The 22169-nt window shown below is 42.6% G+C and overlaps 1 protein-coding gene across 7 annotated transcripts in view; it reads right to left on the bottom strand.

Annotated features, from left to right (window-relative positions):
* GHR (growth hormone receptor) overlaps positions 1 to 22169 on the bottom strand; it is a 250364-nt gene that overhangs the window by 20397 nt on the left and 207798 nt on the right. For all 7 annotated transcript variants that reach the window (XM_044387059.3, XM_026506895.4, XM_026506893.4 and 4 more), the window contains exons 4-5: positions 9073 to 9202; positions 1986 to 2158 (exon numbers count right to left, since the gene is read on the bottom strand). In XM_044387059.3, coding sequence (XP_044242994.2) covers positions 1986 to 2158; positions 9073 to 9202 — 303 coding nt within the window. The remainder of the gene's footprint in view (positions 1 to 1985; positions 2159 to 9072; positions 9203 to 22169) is intronic.

Genomic DNA, 22169 nt, shown 5'->3' with positions numbered 1-22169 from the left:
GCAAAAGCACCTGAGACTGAGTACATCCCTAGGCAGCCCCTGGTCCTCTCCCCAGAATGTGCTCCTCTGTCACCTTCCCTCTCTCTGTTAATGGTGCCTGCTTTCCTCCAGGTGCTCAGGATGAAATGAGTGAGCTCTTCCTTGACGCATCTTTCTTTCAGCACCTCTACATTCTGTCAGCTATACTTTCAAGATGGTCCTGGAGTCCAACCACTGCTCACCACCTGCACCTCCACATCCCACTCCTGCCATGATGCTTTTTTGCCCATATTGCAGCATTAGCCTCTTTTTTTTTAGACCCTTTAAATGCTCTGAGCCTCAATGTCATCATCTGTGAAATGGGGATTATTATAGAACCTCTCTCACATGGTTATTATACCTGACCCATAGGTAAGGGCTTTGTAAGTATTAGTTAACTATTATTATCCTCAGGTCATTTCCCTGCTTAAACATCCTCAAATGTACCTCCTGGCAGTAAGATAAAGTCTAAATTCCTTTGTGGGGTATACAAGACCACTTATGATTTCTCCGGCTGATCAGTCAGGCCTGCCTAACTGCTCCTGAATCCTTCAATATTCTGTGCAGTTTGTCACTTTTGGAACTTAGTAGTTGTGGGAAGACACAGTCCATCTGGTATACCTGGAAACTCCCACTGATGCTTCATGGACTAACTGAACTGCCTGCCATTTCTGGGCAACACTTCTTCATCCCTCAGGCCCAGTCATCATTGTACCTTTGGCCACTACCTGGGCTTACTATGCTCTCCACACACCTTGAGTCCAGCACCTAAGACACAGTACTGCAATTATTTATTTAATTTACCTGACTCCCCTACTTGACCATATCTTACTCATTGTGTAGCCACCACACCTAGCACAGCATCCAGGGTGTAGCAGGCCCTCTGTGAAAGTCAGCCATGGAAATGAGTGGGGGTAGCTACTAGCAGGGACATGGTTAGAACATGGGTCTTGACCTGATATTCTTACTTCAACCCGTTTAGCTACTCAACAGCTATGTCTATTGATATCGGGGCTATATACTGAATAGTCTCTCCAAGTTATGCAGTTGGGTTCTCTTTTTGGCTTGTTCTTCTCCCTGACAGGCTATCAGATTTATTTGTTTCTGCCTGGAGCTTCTAGCCACATTCTCTTAGCCTCTTTCAGTCTGCTGATGCCTGGGAAACCACACACAAGCGTGTAAAGACAGCACGGCTCAGAGAAACTCCAAGCAATTTCTATAACAGAGTAACTTTTGCGGATAGATTCTGAGGCACTAACGTCAGCTGCTCAAAGTCCTTCTTTGATTCTTTATATTTTGCTGTTTACACTATTACAGAATAAACATAAATATTCCAATTACAGTTGTTTATTTTGTTTTGTTTCATTTCCCCTTGTGTCCACACGATGGGCAAGGGATAATCTGTCTAGATCTTTCATTTAGCTTATTGAACTCTGATTATCTCCAGTGTTTGTCTTGAGATCTTATAAACATGTCTTTAAACCGATTTTGGGGCTGTTTTGTAAATATAAAATTCCAGAATTATTATGCTTTGTGATAAAGAAAATCTAGGCTTTTATCACAGCGATGATAGAGATCAAAGGTCAGCATATTTCAGATCTGAATACAATAATTATATTGAACAATTAGTAAAGAAGGAATCTTAGGAGTCCACTGAGTTTGTCTCTTGTGGTGGTACCCAAGAACACAATCCAGCTTGAAAGACCTCCTTAAGGAAAAGACTCTGCAAGGCTCCCATTCTTTTCTTGACAACATTTACTGCCAGGTTGTCTTATGTTAGAGTCAGCTTCCATTCCCCCTGCCTTCTCCCTGTTGGTCACTAGCTGGTCTCAGGCCCTATAAAGTAGACCTCCATTCACCTTGATTACAATGGCAAAGTCTTTCTACTTGAATACACTTGGACACTGAGGTTTCCCTGCTTATTTAATCTAAAGCCATGTCAAATAAAACACAAACCTGTGATTTACCTATTTCCTCAACAGAGAAACATTTTTGATCCACTGTATCACCATTGCTGGTTAGCTTGATACAGTAGGGTATCCAAATGGAGGTATAAGATGAATTAAAGTAACAGCTGTTTTCTCCAGCAGAGACATAATCGGGACATTCTTTCCATTCTTGAGTCCATTCTTGAGTGCTCCTGAAATGGAGGGTAAAAAAGGATGAATTGTTCCAAAAATCATGCCATGGTTTAAGTCAAAGCGAGGTGCCTGACAGATTCAATAAGCTGGGACACAAATATTTTACAAGCAAGCACTTTCGCAGCATCGCTTGCAAGAAGTCTCACATCTGCGGACCCATCTGCAGTGTCTGCAGACTGACGGGAGGCCGCTGGTACTTGTACTGCAGCAAAAGCATCTGTTCGTTGACCACGTGATGTGCCAGCTCCCAAATTAAGTAATCTGTGGGCAGGTACTTGATCGTCCTCGTTTCACTGATGCGGGTTCCGAGGCTTAGGGAGGTTTAAAATGTTCCTTTATTCAAACACTACAGAAGACGAACTCCCAAACTATAAAGATTCCCAAAGAACAGTGACACTCTGGCCCAGATGTTTCCCCAGCTCATGGTGGAAGAGACCCAGGAGGCACACCGACCGGGTCCTTCAGGCTGCGTGACACGGAGATCTGGGGGGCCTTGAGGTGGAAAATCGGCTACCACCCTACTCTGACCCACTGTGCCCTGTGTCCATCTCCCCAGGGCTGTCTTATGCTTGGGGGAGTTTTCCTGAGGTCCTGAACTCCTTCCCAGATTCCTGGTTTTTCTCCTTAATTCCATGAAGAGGCACGAGAACACTGTAAACACGCTGGACCTCCAGGTGACATTTATGAAACATGGGGATCCTAGACTTTTTCTCCCCACCCTTGAAAGAGACAAAAGGCCATGAACCCAGAAATTAAAAATTCTTTCCAAACCCAAAAAGCAATTTTTTTCTATTTTGTAGGTAGAATGAACACTTCATTATAATATAAAAAAAATGGAAGCAAAAATGGGCTGAATTGAATCAATGTGTTTGCCTATCCGTTCCTTTTTTTGTTTTCTCTACAAAAAACAAGTTCATATTTTCCTACATCTTGGCTCAGCTAAAAACAAACAAACAAGCAAAACAAATCACGGAGGAAAGACGGACACGGAGAATACTGAGGAAATCAGAGAAGCCGCGTCTGCCATTCACATTCCGCCATCAGTTATTCGCCTCCAGCCACTCCACAGAGAGCAGCATGTGCCCGACGACCTAAAACGTCGGCAGGGTGTGAGCTGGACGGAAAAGAGATGCCGGGAAGGTTACTGGGGAAGGAAGCAGAGTTTAGGGAAAGGAGATTCCCTGGTTAGCTGCGATGGGGGCCTGAACAAAAATGCAGAGCAAGCAAGGATTGCCCCGACTCAAGGCCACCCCTGCAAGAACGGAGGAAAACGTGTGCTAGAAGGTGACACCGCCCTCCCAAGTCCCATCTCTCTGACTGACTGACTGAGTCCAGCAAACCGTCTCTGGGTGTGTACTAGATACGTCCTACAGGAGGATTGCATCTGCTACTAGCACTGTGTGGATATAATGATTAATAAGATCTCATTCCTACCTTCCGGCTCGAAGGAGACTCAGAAATTACCATCTGAGTACTTTCTTTCTTTTTTTTTTTTTTTTGGTCTCCTGTATTCATTCCATTCATATTTAATAAGCATTGATTATATATAAAACACTGTGCTGGACATTATGCAGGCTGCACGTGTGTCTAAGCAATGACTCCTGCCTCAGAGGAATGATTAGAAAACTGTATTACAAAGCAGTGTGGGTCTATGTTCACAAACAGTGCTCATTAGGCTCCCTAAAAGTTCAGAAGAGGGAATGATTGCTCTGGCTGTTCACAGAAGGCTTCAAGGTAGAGGTGGTGTTTCTAGCAATCTTAAAGGATGGGTAAAAGCTTAATACGTGGCAATAGGGACAGGAAGGAGGGAACTGAGTCATCAAAGGTACTGAGGTATGCGAGGACGGGCATGAGGATGGTGAGGGGAACAGAGGGCAATGGAATAAATGGGAAAACTTTTCTTGAATTAGAATTGCTCCTTGGGTGGAGTACGTCATTATTTGCTTATTATTTGTGGGGTATCAGCTGAGAAGAAGGTTTATAAGTCAAGGAGACATAAAGCCAGGGGGTCTGTGGCTGAGGGAGAAGAAGGGAGGAACGACCTTGTGTAGGCTGAGGTGCTGGGGCTGGTAGGCCAGAGAGCGGAGGTCTGTGAGCGTCCCTCTCAGGACCGGGTGCTGGGTAGCAGCGAACGACAAGGACACCACAGGCTATCGGGGAAGGCGGGGACGGGAAGGAAGGGAGGAGCTGGGAGACAACACAGGCTTCCTTCTTTACAGCTGTTTCTCAGGCTGGTCTCTTTGGCACTGGGAGGAAACTTGTGTAGTACGAGGGGGTCCTTGAGACAGTTGCTCATCAGCTGTTGGAAAGAACTTGGGAGTAACATGGCCAGTGAGCTGTGGCTTAAATTCTGGTTGAGATTCTTAAAAGTTGCATAACCTTGGATGCGAGGGAGGTTCATCCCTGATGGGAAATGTGAGTGGTGTGTGTGTGTGGGAATGTATGTGTGGGAGTGTGTATGCATATGTGTGTGTGTACGTATGTGTGTACGTGTATGTGTAAGTATGTGTGTGTATGTGAGGGAGTGTGTATGTATATGTGTGTATGTGTGGGAGTGTGTATATGTGTGTATGTGTGGGAGTGTGTATATGTGTGTATGTGTGGGAGTGTGTATGTATATGTGTGTGTATGTATGTGTGTACATGTATGTGTAAGTATGTGTGTGTCTATGCGGGAGTGTGTATGTATATGTGTGTATGTGTGTACATGTGTATGTATATGTGTGTATGTATGTACGGGCATGTGTAAGTATGTGTGTGTGTATGCGGGAGTGTGTATGTATATGTGTGTTGTATGTGTGTATATGTGTATGTGTGTACGTGTGTATATGTATACATGTGTGTATGTGTGTGAATATGTTTAGAGTAGTAGGAAAAGAATTAAAAAATTAGGGATAGGTGAGTCATTGACTTACAGTATGGTTTATTTAATTTTGGCTTTCAAACTAAGTAAGAGTATATTAAAGAGACCGGTTTAGCAAGATTGCCCAGAGAAATGAGGCTCTTACATAATAAGACAGACAAAAAACATATTTAGTGCAGCGGATAGTATAAAAGTTAGTATTGAACTGTAAAGACGTAGTACAGTGCTTAGCAGGTCTGCATTTGTAATGGGAAGGTTAGCTCTGTGTGTTTTACAGTTTCTCAACTTTGACATGTCCCCGTGGGGACTGTATGAAAAACCTTGTTTAGATTATTCCAAATCCATTAGTTCCGCAGAGCAAACAACTGAAAGCACTTCTCTGAAGCACAGTTAGTTCAAAACACAACTCCCAGTGCCCTCCCCTTCATTAACCAAAGTTGAATTTTATTTTAAATAAATATTTAAAACTTATTTTTAAACTCTTAAATTTAGCCAAAAAAACAAACGGACTCGCAAAGCAGGGACTCTGGCTGCTTTCCCTGGGCTGAATTTCTACGCAGGTGACCAAAGCCAATTTACAGAAGCTACTTTCTCCTTGTCATACCGCTAAGAGTTAAGTGTATGGGGTTTGCTCCTAGCCTAGCCTGCGAAATGGAAGGAAAGCTGTACAGGGAGACCACTGGTAAAAATCAGAATAAAGAGCAGAAGAAATACTTTCCATCCAAATGCTTTTCCATCTAGCAACTGGAAGAAAAATCCTAAAAATAAAACATCATTTATGTTCTAAGGACTGTTGTTTTCATTACATACACATCACGTGTTTTCGGCTTAAAATTCAATCTTTTCTCTAGAAAAAAAGAAAAACTAACAGTGCCCTTTTCCCTTCTCATCTCCCCCAGAACCTGGCATGGAAAATACACTTTCCCCTAACAGGCCAGGATCATTTGTTGAGGGGAGTGAGTGTGGGGGATGACAGAAGTGGGGGGATATGGTCTCAGGGATTGAGTGTCACCATGCCCAGTCTTCCACAGTAAGGCACCGAGAGCGCAGCATCTCCGACAGGCCCGCCCAGAGCCTCCTGCTGTGGGGCCTGCGGTTGGCATTCGGGGGGAGAGTCCTCTCCCAGCAAGGAGACTAGACCCGGCCCCACCTCCACCACTGGGTGGCAGAGACAGCTCTGCACCGGCCGCCTCTCCCGCCAGCTCACCTGGTCGGGGGCAGAGACAGCCACGCATGTGGCTGCCTCCGGGCCTGTCCGGTGGATGGCCTGACATGGCCAGGCTCCTTTGTGCTTCAGTTACCAAGGCCAGGCTGGTCCACTGAAAGCCCAGTGCACGGGCCCCTTCCCTGAGCCTTCCTGTCTCCCCTGTTCCTGTCACAGCTTCATGCGTCTGGCAAGAGGGGTCAGGATTCTATAGTTCCAGGAGTTGCCTGGGAACTGAATACTAAGAAACAATGATGAGAGTCAGAAAGTGCGTCTGTACGGTCCTCTTTGTGCCAGGGGCCAGTGTGAAGGCTAAGACATTTGTGCACTCACTGGTGCGGTCTGAGCCTGACATCCTAGCTCCTTGGATTCTACCCTTCCTAGATAAACCGGGCTGGAGGCTTATGCTATTTTGGCCAGATATTCAAAATAATTATATTTTTGTAGAGAAAACACAAAATACTGATTTTGCAAGTTAGGGTTGTCTCTAATCATGAGGTTGTCCTTGGGGGCTTGAAGATGTGACAGTGTTTTCCCCTGGGATCCCAAACTCCACTAGGACAACAATTAATGATATTCTTCCAAATATGTTGAGATTTGCCCTCCACCTGGTCACACGTTCTGTGGCGTGTCCATTAGCACAGAGCCTGGCTTTGGACTGGCCGTGCTCAGAGGCCTAGGGTGTGCAGAGGAGGCCTGCAGGCAAAGGCATGTGACCTGGGTGGAAGAAAGTAAGGAACAAATATATATTTGTGCGGGCTTCATGCCTTTGGATTTATCTTTTTGCTCAAGTTCAGATTTGGTGAATATTAGGGATGGTAATAACCCATTTTCATAAAGTGGGCCCGACTCTGCCCTGTCTCTATCCAGTTTAGTTCCTTGTGCCTCCAAAAATGACTTCCTTTGTTCTCACTGAGCTGGCTCTCTGTACCTCCGAAATCTCTCTCCATTTCACAGTCAGTTCAACAGATATTCAAAGTGTTACCAAACATACAAGTTTCCTGTCCAAATGTATTTGCACAAATCAGCGTAGCCTCTTCACCCCACCTCTGTGTGGTGTCAGCCTTAAGAGAAAAAAAGTGCCTTTGGTGCCCAGCAGTGCCATATTTGTTGCCCTCTGGGGCACATCCAAGAAACCCTTCTCACACCTGGGAAGCGGGTAAGGCCAGCACGGGCTGCTAACTCAAAGGATTTATTTGTAAACTGAGTACCCAGCTTTGCACTAACAGCCTTAGAACAGACCAATAATCACTAACCGGAAAGAATCCAAAGTAATTTTTGTAGCCCAGGAATTGGATTTCTAGATCACTATGATTTTAAATTACCACCGTATCACCAATAATAACAGCAGCTACCATCTACTGAGTACTTACGATGTGCCAAGTATGGTGCTAAGTGTTTTTCATGTATTATCTAAGAAAAGCCTCACAAGAAGCCATGAGACGAGGTCTACTATCTCTGTTTCGCAAACGAACAGACTACTTGGCCTGGCATTGCCCGCTCCTCTGTGGGTAGATGGCATCAGCCTGGGACTGATGAACATGGCCCACCATGGGAGAAGGGTCCTGGCTAACCTTGTATCTTGGCTTAGGCTTTCCCTGGGGACTGGGTGGAGAAGAGGAAATGACAAAGTGTTTGAACCTAAAACTTAGAAAAGGCAAAAAGGTACAACATTAAGAGTAAATAGAAATGGAAATAATTCTAGGTGAGGGGTCAGAAAGAAACTACTTGGATGGTGATTATATTGAGAGATCTTTGTTTCACTCTTCCTCTGTTATTTTAGAAGACAACTGGTCAAAATGGAATAGAAAAGTACTACAGTGCCTTACTGAGTAGAAATAATTTAATAGGAACATAGTCTATTTTCTACATAGACACCAAACTGAGGTTTTTAAAACATATATGTCTTCTCCAAGCCCACCACAGATAAAGTCAAATTCAAGGCTCAGCCACGGCCAACAAGGCTTGGCATAGTCTGGCCCTGGCTAGCTTTCTGACCTCTTCTCACGTCACATCCCTGTGTTTCACCTTGTGCTATCCATGCGGGCCTCCTACTTTCCTCAAACAGATCAGCCTCAGGGCCTTTGCACGTGTAATTTCCTCTCCCCAACAGTTTTCCCTCCAGATATTCACGTGGGCCTCTCTCACTTCACGTCTGTCTCTTCTGTCGCACACGACGTTGGCAAGGCTCACTGTGAGCTCCTCATCTAAAGCATCACCCGAACTCCCTACACACACCCATATGCACACACACCCATGCACACTTATCCGCACTTTCACATACTCGTTCTCTCACATACACTTACACACTCACATCCTTGTGCACATCCACATACCTGCTTTCACACATTCTCATATGCCATACTCACCCACTCACACTTGCACACGCTCATGCATATTCACACTTGCACCTACACTCTCACACACACACACACACACATATGCTCCCTCATATTCACACACTCACCCTCAGACACTCTCATGCACATGCATGTACTCATTCATAGTGTGGACACTTTTTATCCTCTTTCTGGTTTTTACTTTTCTTAATAACCCATATTAGCAGCTGCCATTTATTTATTTTTTATTTTTTGTTGTCTGTTTCCCCTGTTGGAATTGAAACTCCACAAGGCCAGGTCCTTATCTTTTTTGTAGTCGGTGCTGTATCTCCAGTGCCTTAAATAGCACCAAATGCACAGTTAAGGGCTTAATTAATATTTTTTTGAGTAAAGGTATACATTTAAGTCATCAGAATAAATCCTTTCCATGTCCACCACTCATGCAACTCAGTATACTTTCATCTGAAAATCCACGGAGGGAAAAGTCAGAAAGGCATGCAGTCTGCACCTTCTAATATAGAACAGCTGTATGGATCCTGGGTTCTTCACACCGTGATGAACCCCCTTTGTCCAGTGGCATGAAAAGGTCTCTAGTTCAGGTGAACGGCACTTGGTGAACTGAGGCTTCCCAGAAGGATCTGCAGAATAAACAGAAATGGCAAAGCATAAAGTCAGGAGGTCAGGTATGGTCCTAATAAAACTCATATGCACAGTGGTAAAGAAGAACCGTTTCCTCTAGAGACACTGTTTTCCTGTGTCCCAGTTTCGGAGCTTGTCTATGCCAGTTATTTCTCCGTCTGCTCTCGATTCCAGGGGCAAACTGTTTTGTCTTTATGTCAAACATTATTTTTAGGGCCTGTTTAAGAAACTAGAACTAGAGGTAGGGTTTACTGGGAAGGTGACCCCAGGAACAGGAAGTGAGGGCCAGGGAGAGTGAGAAGGGGAGGGAGGGCAGCTCACAAAGTACGTTGTCCAGCGGGTGCCCACAGTGGCCAACCAGGGCCCCCCTCCCCTTCTCCAGTCTTCGAGAAGCTTCAGAGTGTTGAGCGTGTCCTAGAGAAGGACGGGAGGCTGCGGTGTTTATCCGCCAACTCCCACCCTCCACTGCGTGAGGGCTGTCCCGGAGGTGTTCATGCCCATGAACTTCTAGGCCACACCCGCACACGGGCTGCAGATCCTGCCTGACTGGGGAGAAGCCTGGACAGGCTCCCGAAGCGGAACTGGCCACGTGCACGATGGCGGCCGTGTGCAGCAGACGCACGCGCTCGAATCAGGTGGGACAAAGGGAGGGGGCGTAGGGCTGCGGCATCCACAACAGGGCCTCTCCTCTTTTTATAGATTTTTTGATAAAAAGCCACCTATGTTTGCATTCTTGAAAAAGATTCAGCTCGTACCTCCATTAGGCAGATGATGACTAAAAACCTTCTGCATACTTATGTGTCATTTCTAATCCGGGAAGTGGTGACTGCCTCCTATGTGTTAGGATATTACCCCAAATGCCTCCGCATCCATGAAATTGGCAGCAGACAAGTCTGAGGCAAAACTGATTTTTTTGTATATCAATTCTCATTGTTCTCTGACTTCCATGGCCATTTTGGAGATGGTCAAGTTTCTTTTTTCTTTTTTTCCTTCCTTATAGGATTAGTCTTCCATTAGATTGTAAACTTAATATATTTGTTCTCTGATCTAAAGCCCTCATCCCTGGGCAATAGGGAGACTCTCAATCTTAAAGGAGCTTTATGAATACTTTAAAACAAAATTTAAAAATAAATAGCATGCAACCAAACATAAAAAAAATCTCTGATTCCAAGTTCTAGGTTCATACCTGGTGTTCTGAACCAAAACACACCTCTTTCCCCCTTTGTCAGCAAAATCATAATGAACGATGTTATAAACCTAAGTAAATCCATCATTCAGCCATCCACTCAACAAACACTAAACATCTACTTTGTGCCAGGCACTCTTCCAAGAGTAGAGCAGGAAACAAAACTGCTAACATTCTGGTCCTTGTGGAGTTTCCCTTTCAGTGGGGGCTTGGGGGGAATCCCATGTAGAAAGATGAACAGGGTAAGAAGAGGAGAGGCTGGGAATGGAGACCCCACCCCCCTTTCACTAATACCCATGTGAATGCAGCAAAGCAGCTCAGGCTGGGGAAATGTGTCCTCGTTTTAGAACACCTGCTGCCCTGAATAGTCTGGCCACAAGCAATGAAACTTCAGGAAATCCTGAGTTGCAGACAGGTCCTTTGCCCTGAGAACACATGTTGGGGGTGGTAGAATGTCTTTCTTAATAAAATTCCATGGTTATACGGTTGTAAGAGATATTCCTTTTCCTGTATTAGTTAAGAGACTCACAAGAGTTTTGGGGCACGGAGAGGATTGCTTGGTATCAAGGGCAGATGCTCAGCCCTCTCTAGGTGGTCAGCATTTACGAACCTCTCTGAGGGCACTGAAGTGGAGGAGCCTGTATGATCTGCTACAAATGAATATAGTGAAAAATGTGTGTGTTTTGTTAGGTAAGCACCTATTATACAGTAGAGTACCTGCAAAAGTTCCTTTTTCTATTAGCTGAAGTACCGAAAAGGTTGGCTTCAGATCTTCCCAGAAAACAAGCAATTAATAAAACATATTTAAGCCACAACTATTTTTAATGCCTGCAGGTTTGAGAAGAGTACTGCAGATTCTGACTACTCCTCCACCTAGAAGTTTAAGAAGACGAAATGCGCTGGATTACAAATTCAGAGATTTGTGTTCGAGTCCTAGCTCTGATACTCTTCAGCCCTGATCTTCCCAAGCTGTTTGAGTCTCAGTCTCCTCAATAGGGAGGCTGGAAGAGATGAGATCCAAGCTACTGTACAACTTCACTTTGACAATAAATGACATATACCACCAGTAATAACAAAGTATACAATGAAAACATAATTTTGTCATTTCAGCTGAAACAACCAGGGAACATCAAAAGCAAACACCATTCAGATTCTTATATTCCCTATGGAACAAGCCCACCACATAATGGCAAGAATAGTAAACCCAACCCAATGACTTGAAACAGAAAAGGAAAAAAATTCTTTTTGTTAGCTGGGGAGGAAAAAAACTTAAAAAAACTAATTTGAAACACATTTGTCTTGCTTAAACTTAGTACGCTTGTTTATTCTGTTTCATTTTAACTCCAGATGTATAGAAAGCCCCCTATTATCTTCTCATTCTAAACAAGAAATAGGAAATTCATGGTTCATGGTTGTGGCACTAATGTGATGAAGCATGTGCCCACACAGGAACTCTGATACAGACATAGTGCAGCCAAGCTATTTTTCTTTCTTTTTTTTTTTAGTGTATTTTTCACTGCACCCTCCTTTCCCTACCTTCCTCCTTTCTCTTTCTTTGCACTCTCTTCTCCTTCCTTCCTTCTTCCTTTTGTGTCTGGGTATGTGCTGTTAAGTGTTGTAGCAGACAGACTCTGAGATGGCCTCAATGATCCCTGTTTCCTGTTATTTACAAGATTTTGTATTTCCTCTCCTTGAATAATTTGCTCATGTAATCTAATCTAATCTATAGAATATGGCAGACTTGAGGGGATGTCATATCTGTGATTAGGCTACAAAGACTGTGACTTCTGTCTTGCCAGCAGATTCTCATTCTTGTTGGTTTCGATGAAGCAAGCTGCTGTGTTGGTGAGAACCACATGATGAAAGACTGAGAGTGGCCTCTGACCAATATAGCAGTAAAACGAGGCCCTCAGTCTAACAACCCTTGAACTGAATCCTGCCAACAACCATGGAAGTTGATCCTTCCCCATTCCAGCCTTCAGATGAGACCACAGCCCTGGCTGACACTTCAATTATAACCTTGCCAGACAGTGTGAAGCAGAGGTCCCAGAAGATGGGTTAATTTAGAGGAAGGGCAGGGAATAATATTAACTGAATGCTCTTTATACAGAATAAATGAATTCGATATATCAGAACTTGAAAGCAGTGTTCAACAATGGCATAAGCCACTTTTCTTAGCAAATGGAATGCGTCAAAATGAGTGTGGGAAAGTACGTAACTTCTTTGTTGGAGGCAAGAACTGTAGTGTAGCTGGCTGCTTAGCTCTTTCTCTGTCACCTCCTGCTTCAGCTATTATGACTATGGCTAAAGATAGTTGGCATTCCTGAAGTTCAGCTCCTTGGTGTTTTATTGAGGTTTCCTAAGTCTGAGAGGTACTGGCCTTAAAATGAGCACCTCTCTGATTATGTCTGAAAATCCTAGTAGAAGCTTGTTTTATATTTCACTTAAAGACAACAAATGGCTACCATACATTCTCAGGTCCTCTCTGATGAGCCACAAACAATAATTTTTGAACTAGTAATAATTCCTGCTCTTTCATGATTTTTAGCCTAAACCTAGAGACAATATAGTTCAATATCCATTTATAGCAACTCTGAAAAGAATGCTGCACTTGACAAGAGAGCCTAGCTTTGGCCCTAAATTAATTCTCACTAGGAGAAATGCGTGTTCTAACTCAAGCGGTCCCACATTCTGGAAAAATGTTAATATTAACACTGATCAGCACTCAAAATCTTGACAATAGATTTGGGATTCATGTTTATTTTTTCTTTGGAGTTTTCATTTTGAAAATGAGGATTCTGACTTGCAACTACATATTTATTTATTATTACCATGCTACATATACCACATTCATGTTGAATACTTTACATATATTGTCTCCATTAATACTGACAATAATTCCAGAAGGTGGGCATTATGTCCACTTAGAAGTGGGTGAAAAACTGGAGTTTAGAGAAGTGAGTTGCCATGTTTATACTGCTATAGGTAGCAGAGATGATATTAAAATACAGGTCTGAGTGATTTCAAGTCTAAACTCAGCACTAGCACAAAATAGTAGCTTTTTTGTTAGGCAATTTTCTCTTGCTTCTCAAAAAATTCCCAGAAGGGAAAAATGACAAGCTCAGATGTGCTCTTAATTCAATTCTCAGAAATCAGTAAGCTGGCAAGCCCTAAAAGCAGCATTTTTCTAATTGTAATTGCACATTGGAATCAACAGGGGAGCTTTAAAAAATACTGATGCCCTGGCCTGCTCCCAGAGACTTGAGTCAATTTGTCTGGGGTACAGCCTGGGTATCATGATTTTAAAAGTTCCCCAGCTGCTCACAATGTGTGGCACAGGTTGAGAGCCCCTGGTGTAGAGAAATAAAGTTCTAAGTAAGCACTGAAAAGTTGGCTTTCCACATCAGGTTGTCTCATCCGTTCTAGCAGAGCTTTGTATCAAGAGTGGCACTTGGTTTGGGCGCTTGGCTGGCCCAATCAGTAGAGCATGTGACTCTTGATCTTGGGGTTGTGAGTTCAAGCCCCATGTTGGGTGTAGAGCTTGGAAAAAAAAAAGAGTGATATGTAGTGTAAACTCCCATGAGTCTAGTTTAAGAGGGTGTGGGAAGGATATGAATATTAATTATCACCTCAGAAGAGTAAAGTAATGCTTCATGATGAGCACTGGAGAACTAAGAGACATTTTAAATACATGCACCTACAGTGCATGTCTAAATGCTAATCTTGCCTAAGCTTCAGATGGACTATAAGCTGGTAATGGGAATTAATTAAGAAGTTAAACTGGTATTCCTACTAAAATTATTATTTAGAGAGCTTGAAGAGAGTTTTACTAAATTCAAGTCCTTAAATGTTGATCAAATGACAGTATGTTCAAACTACACAAATAGACAGTGTCAGAGAGAGGAGGCACCGCTGGTTGTAACACGTCACCACTGACAGTGACCGTGGCTGATTTCGCCAGTCAGACTAGCCGGGTCAGCCAAAGTTGGCTCCCTTCTTCATTGCCCAGTAGCTCTGTCCTTGGAAGAAGATGGTCTTCCTGACAGTACACAGAGGGAAGGACATCAAGCTGCTGTTACACACCGAAGTGGCCTTGTGTTCTTACCCTCCCTCATCAGACATGCTTTTCTATCCTCTATTCATGACAAAGCAGGAACAAAAACAAAGGAAATCACATACCAGTTTCCAATGTCTGCTTCGTGTTGTGTATCAGGGGAGAGGGAAGAAGGGGAACAACTGAAGTAGGAGTGGAGGGTTGGCGGGAAAGGACAACCTTCTTCAGAAAGCTCCTGGTTGGGCAGTGGGAGGCACTCAGCAGCCCCCTGTCCTGAAATGTGGAACCTCCACTGCACCATGTCATGTGGACCATCTGCTGTCCACAGTCCTGGGCACTGGTTATCATCCCTGAATGGAGGCTGAGGACTTGAATACCTTGTGTGGGGGCAGGAGCTGGAAGGGAAAACCTTCCCCTTGGACCAAGGGGTAACTAAATACAATCAGTTGAGAATTTCCTTTTGAGTTGGGCAGCAGTTGGGCAACAAAAGACAGTCCTTAATATGACTAAGAATAAAGACTTGTAAAGACATACTAAAGAAAACAATTTTATGGAATAAACTCCAAACATGATTTTAATCATAAAAGACGAAAGAAGTGATAAGACCAAATCAGAGTACGTGGTTATATGTGCATGGGGAAAAAAAAAAGCAAGACACACAGTGGTCCCAATGACTTTGGGTCACCAAACTCCCAAATGGTGGATCTGAGCTATGTTAAGAGTAATCATTATCCAAGTGTTTGCTGTTGATTATTCCCATCCTCGCAGTCAGGTGTGATTGTTAATTCATGATTTGCTAACTGTTGTTACCTACGAAGAGGAAATGATGAACATATTGCTAACTCTGAAATTCATCCTTCATTCTACATGTAATTACAAGTCCACTGGTGCTAGTTGAAACATCTGAAGTACATTCGGTCATATGGTGACAGCTACTTCCCTTGCTGGTTGGAGGTGATTTCTGTGGTTGTCTTCTAGACGGTCATAACTGCTGAAGTCTGAGTTGTAGATAATTGGAGGATGTTGCTATATTATCACATATTAGTATTAAATTTTAGAAATCCAAGCAAAGTCTTTCTCTTGTGTTCCTGAGAAGCAATCACAATTCCTCATGCTGGGAGGAAAATTATCACACAGACACTGTGGGGCTGGCTGAAGAGGATCTCTGGAATATTAAGAATGCTACTTGATGCTTTTCCCTAGTGACCTGGGTACACTGGAATCAGGGCACAAGTGTCATCAGCTTCTTGGCAATGATCTTTTTCAGAAAAAGCTCATTAAAGCTGAATTGGAATTTGGAGAGTTCTTGTTATGTCACGATGAGTCCATCCAACGATCCCACCTTTCTAAGCCAAAGCCACCATGGAATGGGCTGGGTGGTTGAATCGTACTTTAAAAATTTTATGTGTCATTTGTTTGTAAAGGAAAACCAGCCTAAATATTTGGCGGGACTTCCTGGGGTTCTGCACTGAGGGGTGCTGAGTTTTGCACAGTGCTTGTAAACACTTAGATTGAGAGGACTGAGCCCCTCCCCTAGTTTGCAGGGGTCCTCCCTTTTGAAGCTCTGCTTTGAGGCCACACGTCCTTCTCCAAAGTACTCTCACCATTTCCAAAGTGCTCTTCTGTATGCAGAGCTTCAGGAAATCAGTGATTCCTCCAACTAAGAGAACCTTATACCTACCCCCTTTTCCTGAAGGTCATGTCCTTGATGGATGCTGGTCTGTGAAAACATGGTAAAAGAAATCTGTAAACTTCCTGGTTGACCACTATTGTCAAGAGTAACTGAACCTCCTTATAACATAACATAATGTCAGTGAGGACATTAAAAAAAAGACTGGTCAGCTTTTTTCTTAACCTATGGAATTGCCAAGCAGTTATGAAACCACAAATAGTGAGTTTGTAGGCTATTGGCAAAAAAGGCCTTAAATTAATGGTAGAAGTTGGCAAAACAATTTAATAAAGTATTTCCTATTGGACAACACTTTATGTAAGGAATTCACCTTCATACTTGCTTTCCTTTATGGTTCTCTGAGGAACTGAGGAGGGCATAGCTGTAAAACCGGCTCAGGTACTTCTTGGTTTAGAGTGGAGAACAAGAGTTCACAGGCTTTTTCCGAAATGTTCATTTTCTTCTATTTTAAATTTCTAGTATAGTTTTAACAATGGATTCCTGGTTCATTTAAAAAATGGTAGGGCTTACTAAAATAAAGGCTCGGCGAACACGTCCAGTTACTTTCAGATGAATGTCAAGTCAACGGAACTTTGTAGTTAGTATCTTGGAGAAGTGTTTATAGTACACGTGGTCTGGCAGGAAATTTAACTGCACACAGCTTGTATAGACAGCTCATGTGGAGAGCATCGTTGGAAAGCAGAGAGCGTGTGTGTGCTACTACCAGCATTTAAGCATTTATCTGTTTACCAAAACTTGCTTTATGTTGCTTAATTTAATTTTCATGGAATACTTTATAAGAATTTATTTTCCTTCTTTAAATACCTATGATTGAACATAATTAATCCTGGTTTTCAATACTCAGGGGCATTAATCAGTGATCTTCCTCCTCCTTCCTTTCTCCTCCGTAACACGTCTCTGGTGCATTTAGCTTACTTAGTGTTTTCCCATTATCTCATTTAATTGTCCTGGACAGAGTGATCAGAACTTCTCTAGCTGATTTAAAATGTTCTCAAAAAAATTTTTTTGGGGGCACCTGGGTGGCTCAGATGGTTGAGCGTCTCCCTTTGGCGCAGGTCATGATCTCCAGGTCCTGGGATTGAGCTCCACGTCGGGCTCCCTGCTCAATGGGGAGTCTGCTTCTCCCTCTCCCCCTGCTTGTGCTTTCTCTCTCTCTCAAATGAATAAATAAAAATCTTTAAAAAAATTAAAAAATTTTTTTTTCTCTCTTCTCCCTAGATTTCAGACTTTTTACCCATCAATTCTCTTAAAACCAACAGGGCTTCTTGGGTGGAATGACAAGGGCACTATTTTCCTTGGTGTTTTTTTCCTCTGGCTAGAGAGGGAGATGTGCCCAGATAGCTATGGCAGCCCCATGTTCCAAAAGCGTAGCCTGCTGGAAGGTGAAACAGGAGCATCACCTCAAAGACACACACTTACTGCCCTGCAGAACTAACCTAGGAAATAGAATTGTCATGGTTTCATTGTTTAAAACATTTTTTAATTCTATATAGCATGGTTCTGAAATGTCCAAGAAACAATTAGCACTGCATTCAGCAAAATTTATTTTCTGTTTGGTTAAGGTAAGGGACATCCTAGATAATATATCAAATAATTGTGTATATATAATATAATCAAATAATTAAATATATTTATAATATATAACATCATCAAATATTAAAGATAATATAATCAGATAATTAAAATATAAAGTAAGAGGATTAATTGGAGTAATCAGAGCCTCTGGAAGGAATGTAAAATGGTACAGCTGCTGTAGCAAAACAGTTTAGCAGTTCCTCAAAAAGTTAAACACAGAGTTAGCATATGACCCAGCAATTCCACTCCTAGGTATATACCCAAGAGAACTGAAACCATATGTTCACACAAAAACTTGTACAAGTATGTTCATAGTAGCATCATTCATAATAATAAAAATTAGAAACAACCCACATAGCTATGAACTGATGATCGGATAAACACAATGTGTATAAATACAGAGCACCATCTAGCCACGAAAAGGAATAAAGCATTGATACATGCTACAACGTGGATGAACCCTGAAAACATTCTGTTACATGAATGAAGCCAGACACAAAAGGACACATATTACATTACTCCATTTATATGAAATGTCCAGAATAGGTGAATTCACAGAGATAGAAAGTAGATTAGTAGTTGCCAGGAAATGAGGGGAAGGGAAATTGGAAGTGAGTACTAACGGGCACAGGGTTTCATGTTGAAGTGATAGAAACGGTCTTGAGTTGGTAGTGGTGATGGTTACACAACATTGGGCATACACTAAAAACTACTTTTAAATGGTTAAAATAGCAATTTTCTATGTGAGTTTAAGCTCAGTAAGAAAATCTATCTAAAATATATAAAGCAACAAGTTATACTTAACACCAAGATTTACTACATGTAATGTTAATTTTTTCTAAGCCCCTATTGGACACTTCTTCAATTTGAAAGTCACTTTCCATTAATTTTAACTTTAATGTCACTGTCACAAAAACAGGGATTGTAACTCACTGAAGAAAAGACACTACTGAATCCCTTGGTCATATGAAAATATCCTGGATGAACCCTAGCGAAAGCACTTGTGAATGGGGTTGTCAGGTTCTTTTTTTTTTTTTTTAAGTATTTTAAAAAAAGATTTACTTATTTATTAGAGAGAGAGAGAGCACAAAAGTGGGGGGAGGGGCAGAGGGAGAGAATCCAAGCAGACTCCCCGCTGAGCAGACAGGCCTCGATCTTAAGATCCATGAGATCATGACTTGAGCCCAAACCAAGAGTCAGATGCTTAACCGACTGAGCCACCCAGGCGCCCCTGAGCTTGTCAGATTCTTTTTAATGAGATGACCCAAATTCCTGAAAAACAGCAGCTGAAGGGAATCTATAGGCAGAGTGGACACGTTCCATACTGGAATCACCCAGGGAATTAAAAAAAGATACTGACACCTGTGTCCCACCCTTCAAGATTCAATTTTAATTGGTCATTTATGGGTTGACCATTTTAATCGTCCGGGCGTCGGAGTTTGAAAAGCTCCCTGGTGATTTTCAAGGGTAACAGACTATAAGAACCAATGCCTACTGTCCGTCCCCTTCTGCACCCAGAAGACACTGTGCTTGTTTTTCACCACCGGAGCCTCTGGTCTGGTTCTTATATGAAAGTTCTTGGCCAGGAACAGGAGGAAAAACTAAGTGTGGGGACACTCTAATCCAAGCCTAAAAGTACGGCAGCGCTGTGCCAACATCACATCTCTGTCATTGAAAAATATGAACCTCCTGAATCTAAGCCTTCGATTGCCAGAAGAAACCGGCTGACAAATGAGACTTTATTTTCCCCATCTTGTAATTTTGTTGAGGCCAGTTAATCCTCGCTGATAATGATATATTGTTACGTAATTTCATGTCTAGGGTTAGGAGTTTCAAACACAATAAAATACGGTCTTTTGTAGTGACCACACCACAGATTTTTTATTTTAGGATTTACAGTTCTGTTCACCATTGAGTCATTCATGGGTTCCCTTCCTCAACAATCACTGAACACCTGCTTATAGGCCAGGTTTCAGCTTAACACCTTCACCTGCTGGAACAGTGTATTTGGTCCAAGGATCACGGCACACCAGACAGACTGTTTTATATAAACGGGCTGGCCCAGTTCCCTGAGAAAGAGAATCGTTTCAGTCTTTCTTTCTTCACTTTTGCTCTTGCTTGGTGGGCCTGCTGCTACTACTTTTGGATTCCTAAGTCTATATTCAGGTTTAAAAAGTATTCCATGTGGATGTTTCTATGTCCACAAAAGAATGGCTGATATGACAAATATAAAGATAAATATGGTATATGTGGACATGATTTCCAAAATGCAGGAACATAGAACATTTTTTCTATAAATAAATATACATATTTCTCAAGAATATACCTTGTCATTCTCTCGTGTGCGTGTTTTAATGTCTCAAGGTATTTAGTGCCGCAGTAAAGTGGCCGTGTCATGCTTCATTCCTCTAAACCAAGGCTTCTCAAGCGGGGACGAGTCTCCTTCCCAGGAGACATGTGGCAGTGTCCGGAGACATTTATAATTGTCGCAACTGGTGGAGGGGGTGCCACTAGCATTTAACAGGTAGAGGCCAGGGATATTGTGAAACACACTGCGCCGCACAGGACAGTCCCCACCACAAAGAATTCTCTGGCCCAAAATGTCAATCGTGCCCTGCTCCAAGCAAATAAAACCACTAAAGTATGAAATCGTTCTCCAAAATTCAAACACGTGTTCATAGTGAGAAAAACTAACATGAAAATCTAAGTCTCCAAACTCTTCTACCCCTTTACCGTATCTCCAAACTCTTTTTTGCTCAACAAAGAAAAATACCTCGCATTTTTAAGTCCTTCTTCGGATTTTTTTGTTTTGTTTTCTTCAGATTTTTTTAAAAAGAGACTTCCACACAGAAGCTCCAAGTTTCAGTTAATCAAGAAGCATTTGCACAGGATCTGTCATGTGCAGGGCACTCTTCTTTAGGTGCAATAGGAACTGCAAAAATAAAGTGACACATGGATTCTGCCTTGGAAGAGTCATATAAGCCAGCATAGGAAAGAATACATGTACATATGAGAAGTAGCTGAAAACAACAGGCAGTTAAAATAAAGATAATAATTGCTTTAAGAAATCAGAGAAAGTAGTAATTACTAAGAGCTGAGGGTATAGGGACAGAAGGTTCCAAAGAGGACTAAGGAGAGGGTGATGAACTCATCCCAGTTTGCAACATGGACACGCGCTGATGGGTGATCACCCACCAAATGCCACTAGGGGCATATCTGTACACTAAGGTTTATTTACCCTATTACGTACTGAATCCGAATCTGCATTCTAACAAGATCCCAGCTTTTCTGTATATAGAGTGAAGACTGAGGAACATTGATTTAAGGCAACCGACTGCCAGCTAAGGGCTCCAGCTGGACCAATGGTTCTCAACTCTGGCTACACATTAGAATCACTTAGGGATCTTTAACAAAATACCTTCTAGAGATTTAATTTAATTAGATTGGGTGATGTCTTACACAATGTTACTTGTCAATTATATCTAAAAACAACAACAACACTATTTTCAACATATTGAGTGAAACGATTGGGGTGATGCCTGGGCATTGGTATTTCTCTAAATGCCCCATATGACTCTAAGGTGCAACAAAGGTTGCGGACCACTGAACTAGAGCAGTGAGTTTCTATGTTAGATTAATGCACTGAATTCCTTAAGCAAATAGATTGAAAGGCCCCTCAAATGCCAAGTCCTATGAAAAACAAACCAAATAAGAATTTGCAAGGTGAAGCAGCACGTGTTGAATCTCAGAGGGAACTGGACCAACCCCAGTAGAAAGAGGATGTGATGTTGAGCGGGTCTGTGTTGTCTCGCAGGGAAAGGCAGTGTGATGGCAGCACAAGCTTCTCTTGTGGGTGACCTTGCTGGGTCTCTCAGTAAGGTCCAGCCTTAAATTCCACTTGTGTGGAGCAGAAACATATGCTCACAGCTGTGTTTCAAGGGTTCTAATGTTGCAGTTTCAAGTATATATGGCGGTGAGAGTGCAGCTGCCTTAATTGTGGGAGTCATGGAAGTTAGTGTTAGATTCTTTGCCATAATCCTGGGAGTGGAGCCAACTCTAGGTTCCAAGATGGCCTCGTGTTAGTCCATGTAAGAGAACAGCCATACTTGCCTTTGTGGGAAACTTACAGCTTCTCAGCAGGACACATTATACCAATCCCTGGCATCACTCAACTGCAACAAATTTCCTAAGCCTCCACAGTTCTTCATTCACTGGCTCTTTCTGGAGCTCTTTGCTGGAGAGATCTGTGTTTTTAAGAGAGATGCTTCCCAAACTTTAATGTGTAAAGACATCACCTAGGGATTTCGTTAGAATGCAGATTCAGTAAGTGAGGACTGAGATTTTGCACTTTTGGTAAGTTCTCAGATGCTGCCGATGCTGCTTCTGGTGACCACATTCTGAGGGGCGAAAAGTTAGATCTATGCTGTCCAAAATGGTAGCCTCGAGCCTCATGTGGCTATT

This window comes from Ursus arctos, unplaced genomic scaffold (assembly GCF_023065955.2).
Source record: "Ursus arctos isolate Adak ecotype North America unplaced genomic scaffold, UrsArc2.0 scaffold_15, whole genome shotgun sequence".
NCBI lineage: Eukaryota > Metazoa > Chordata > Mammalia > Carnivora > Ursidae > Ursus > Ursus arctos.
The sequence above is the reverse complement of the archived record's forward strand: the minus strand, read 5'-3'. Positions and strand labels throughout refer to the sequence as shown.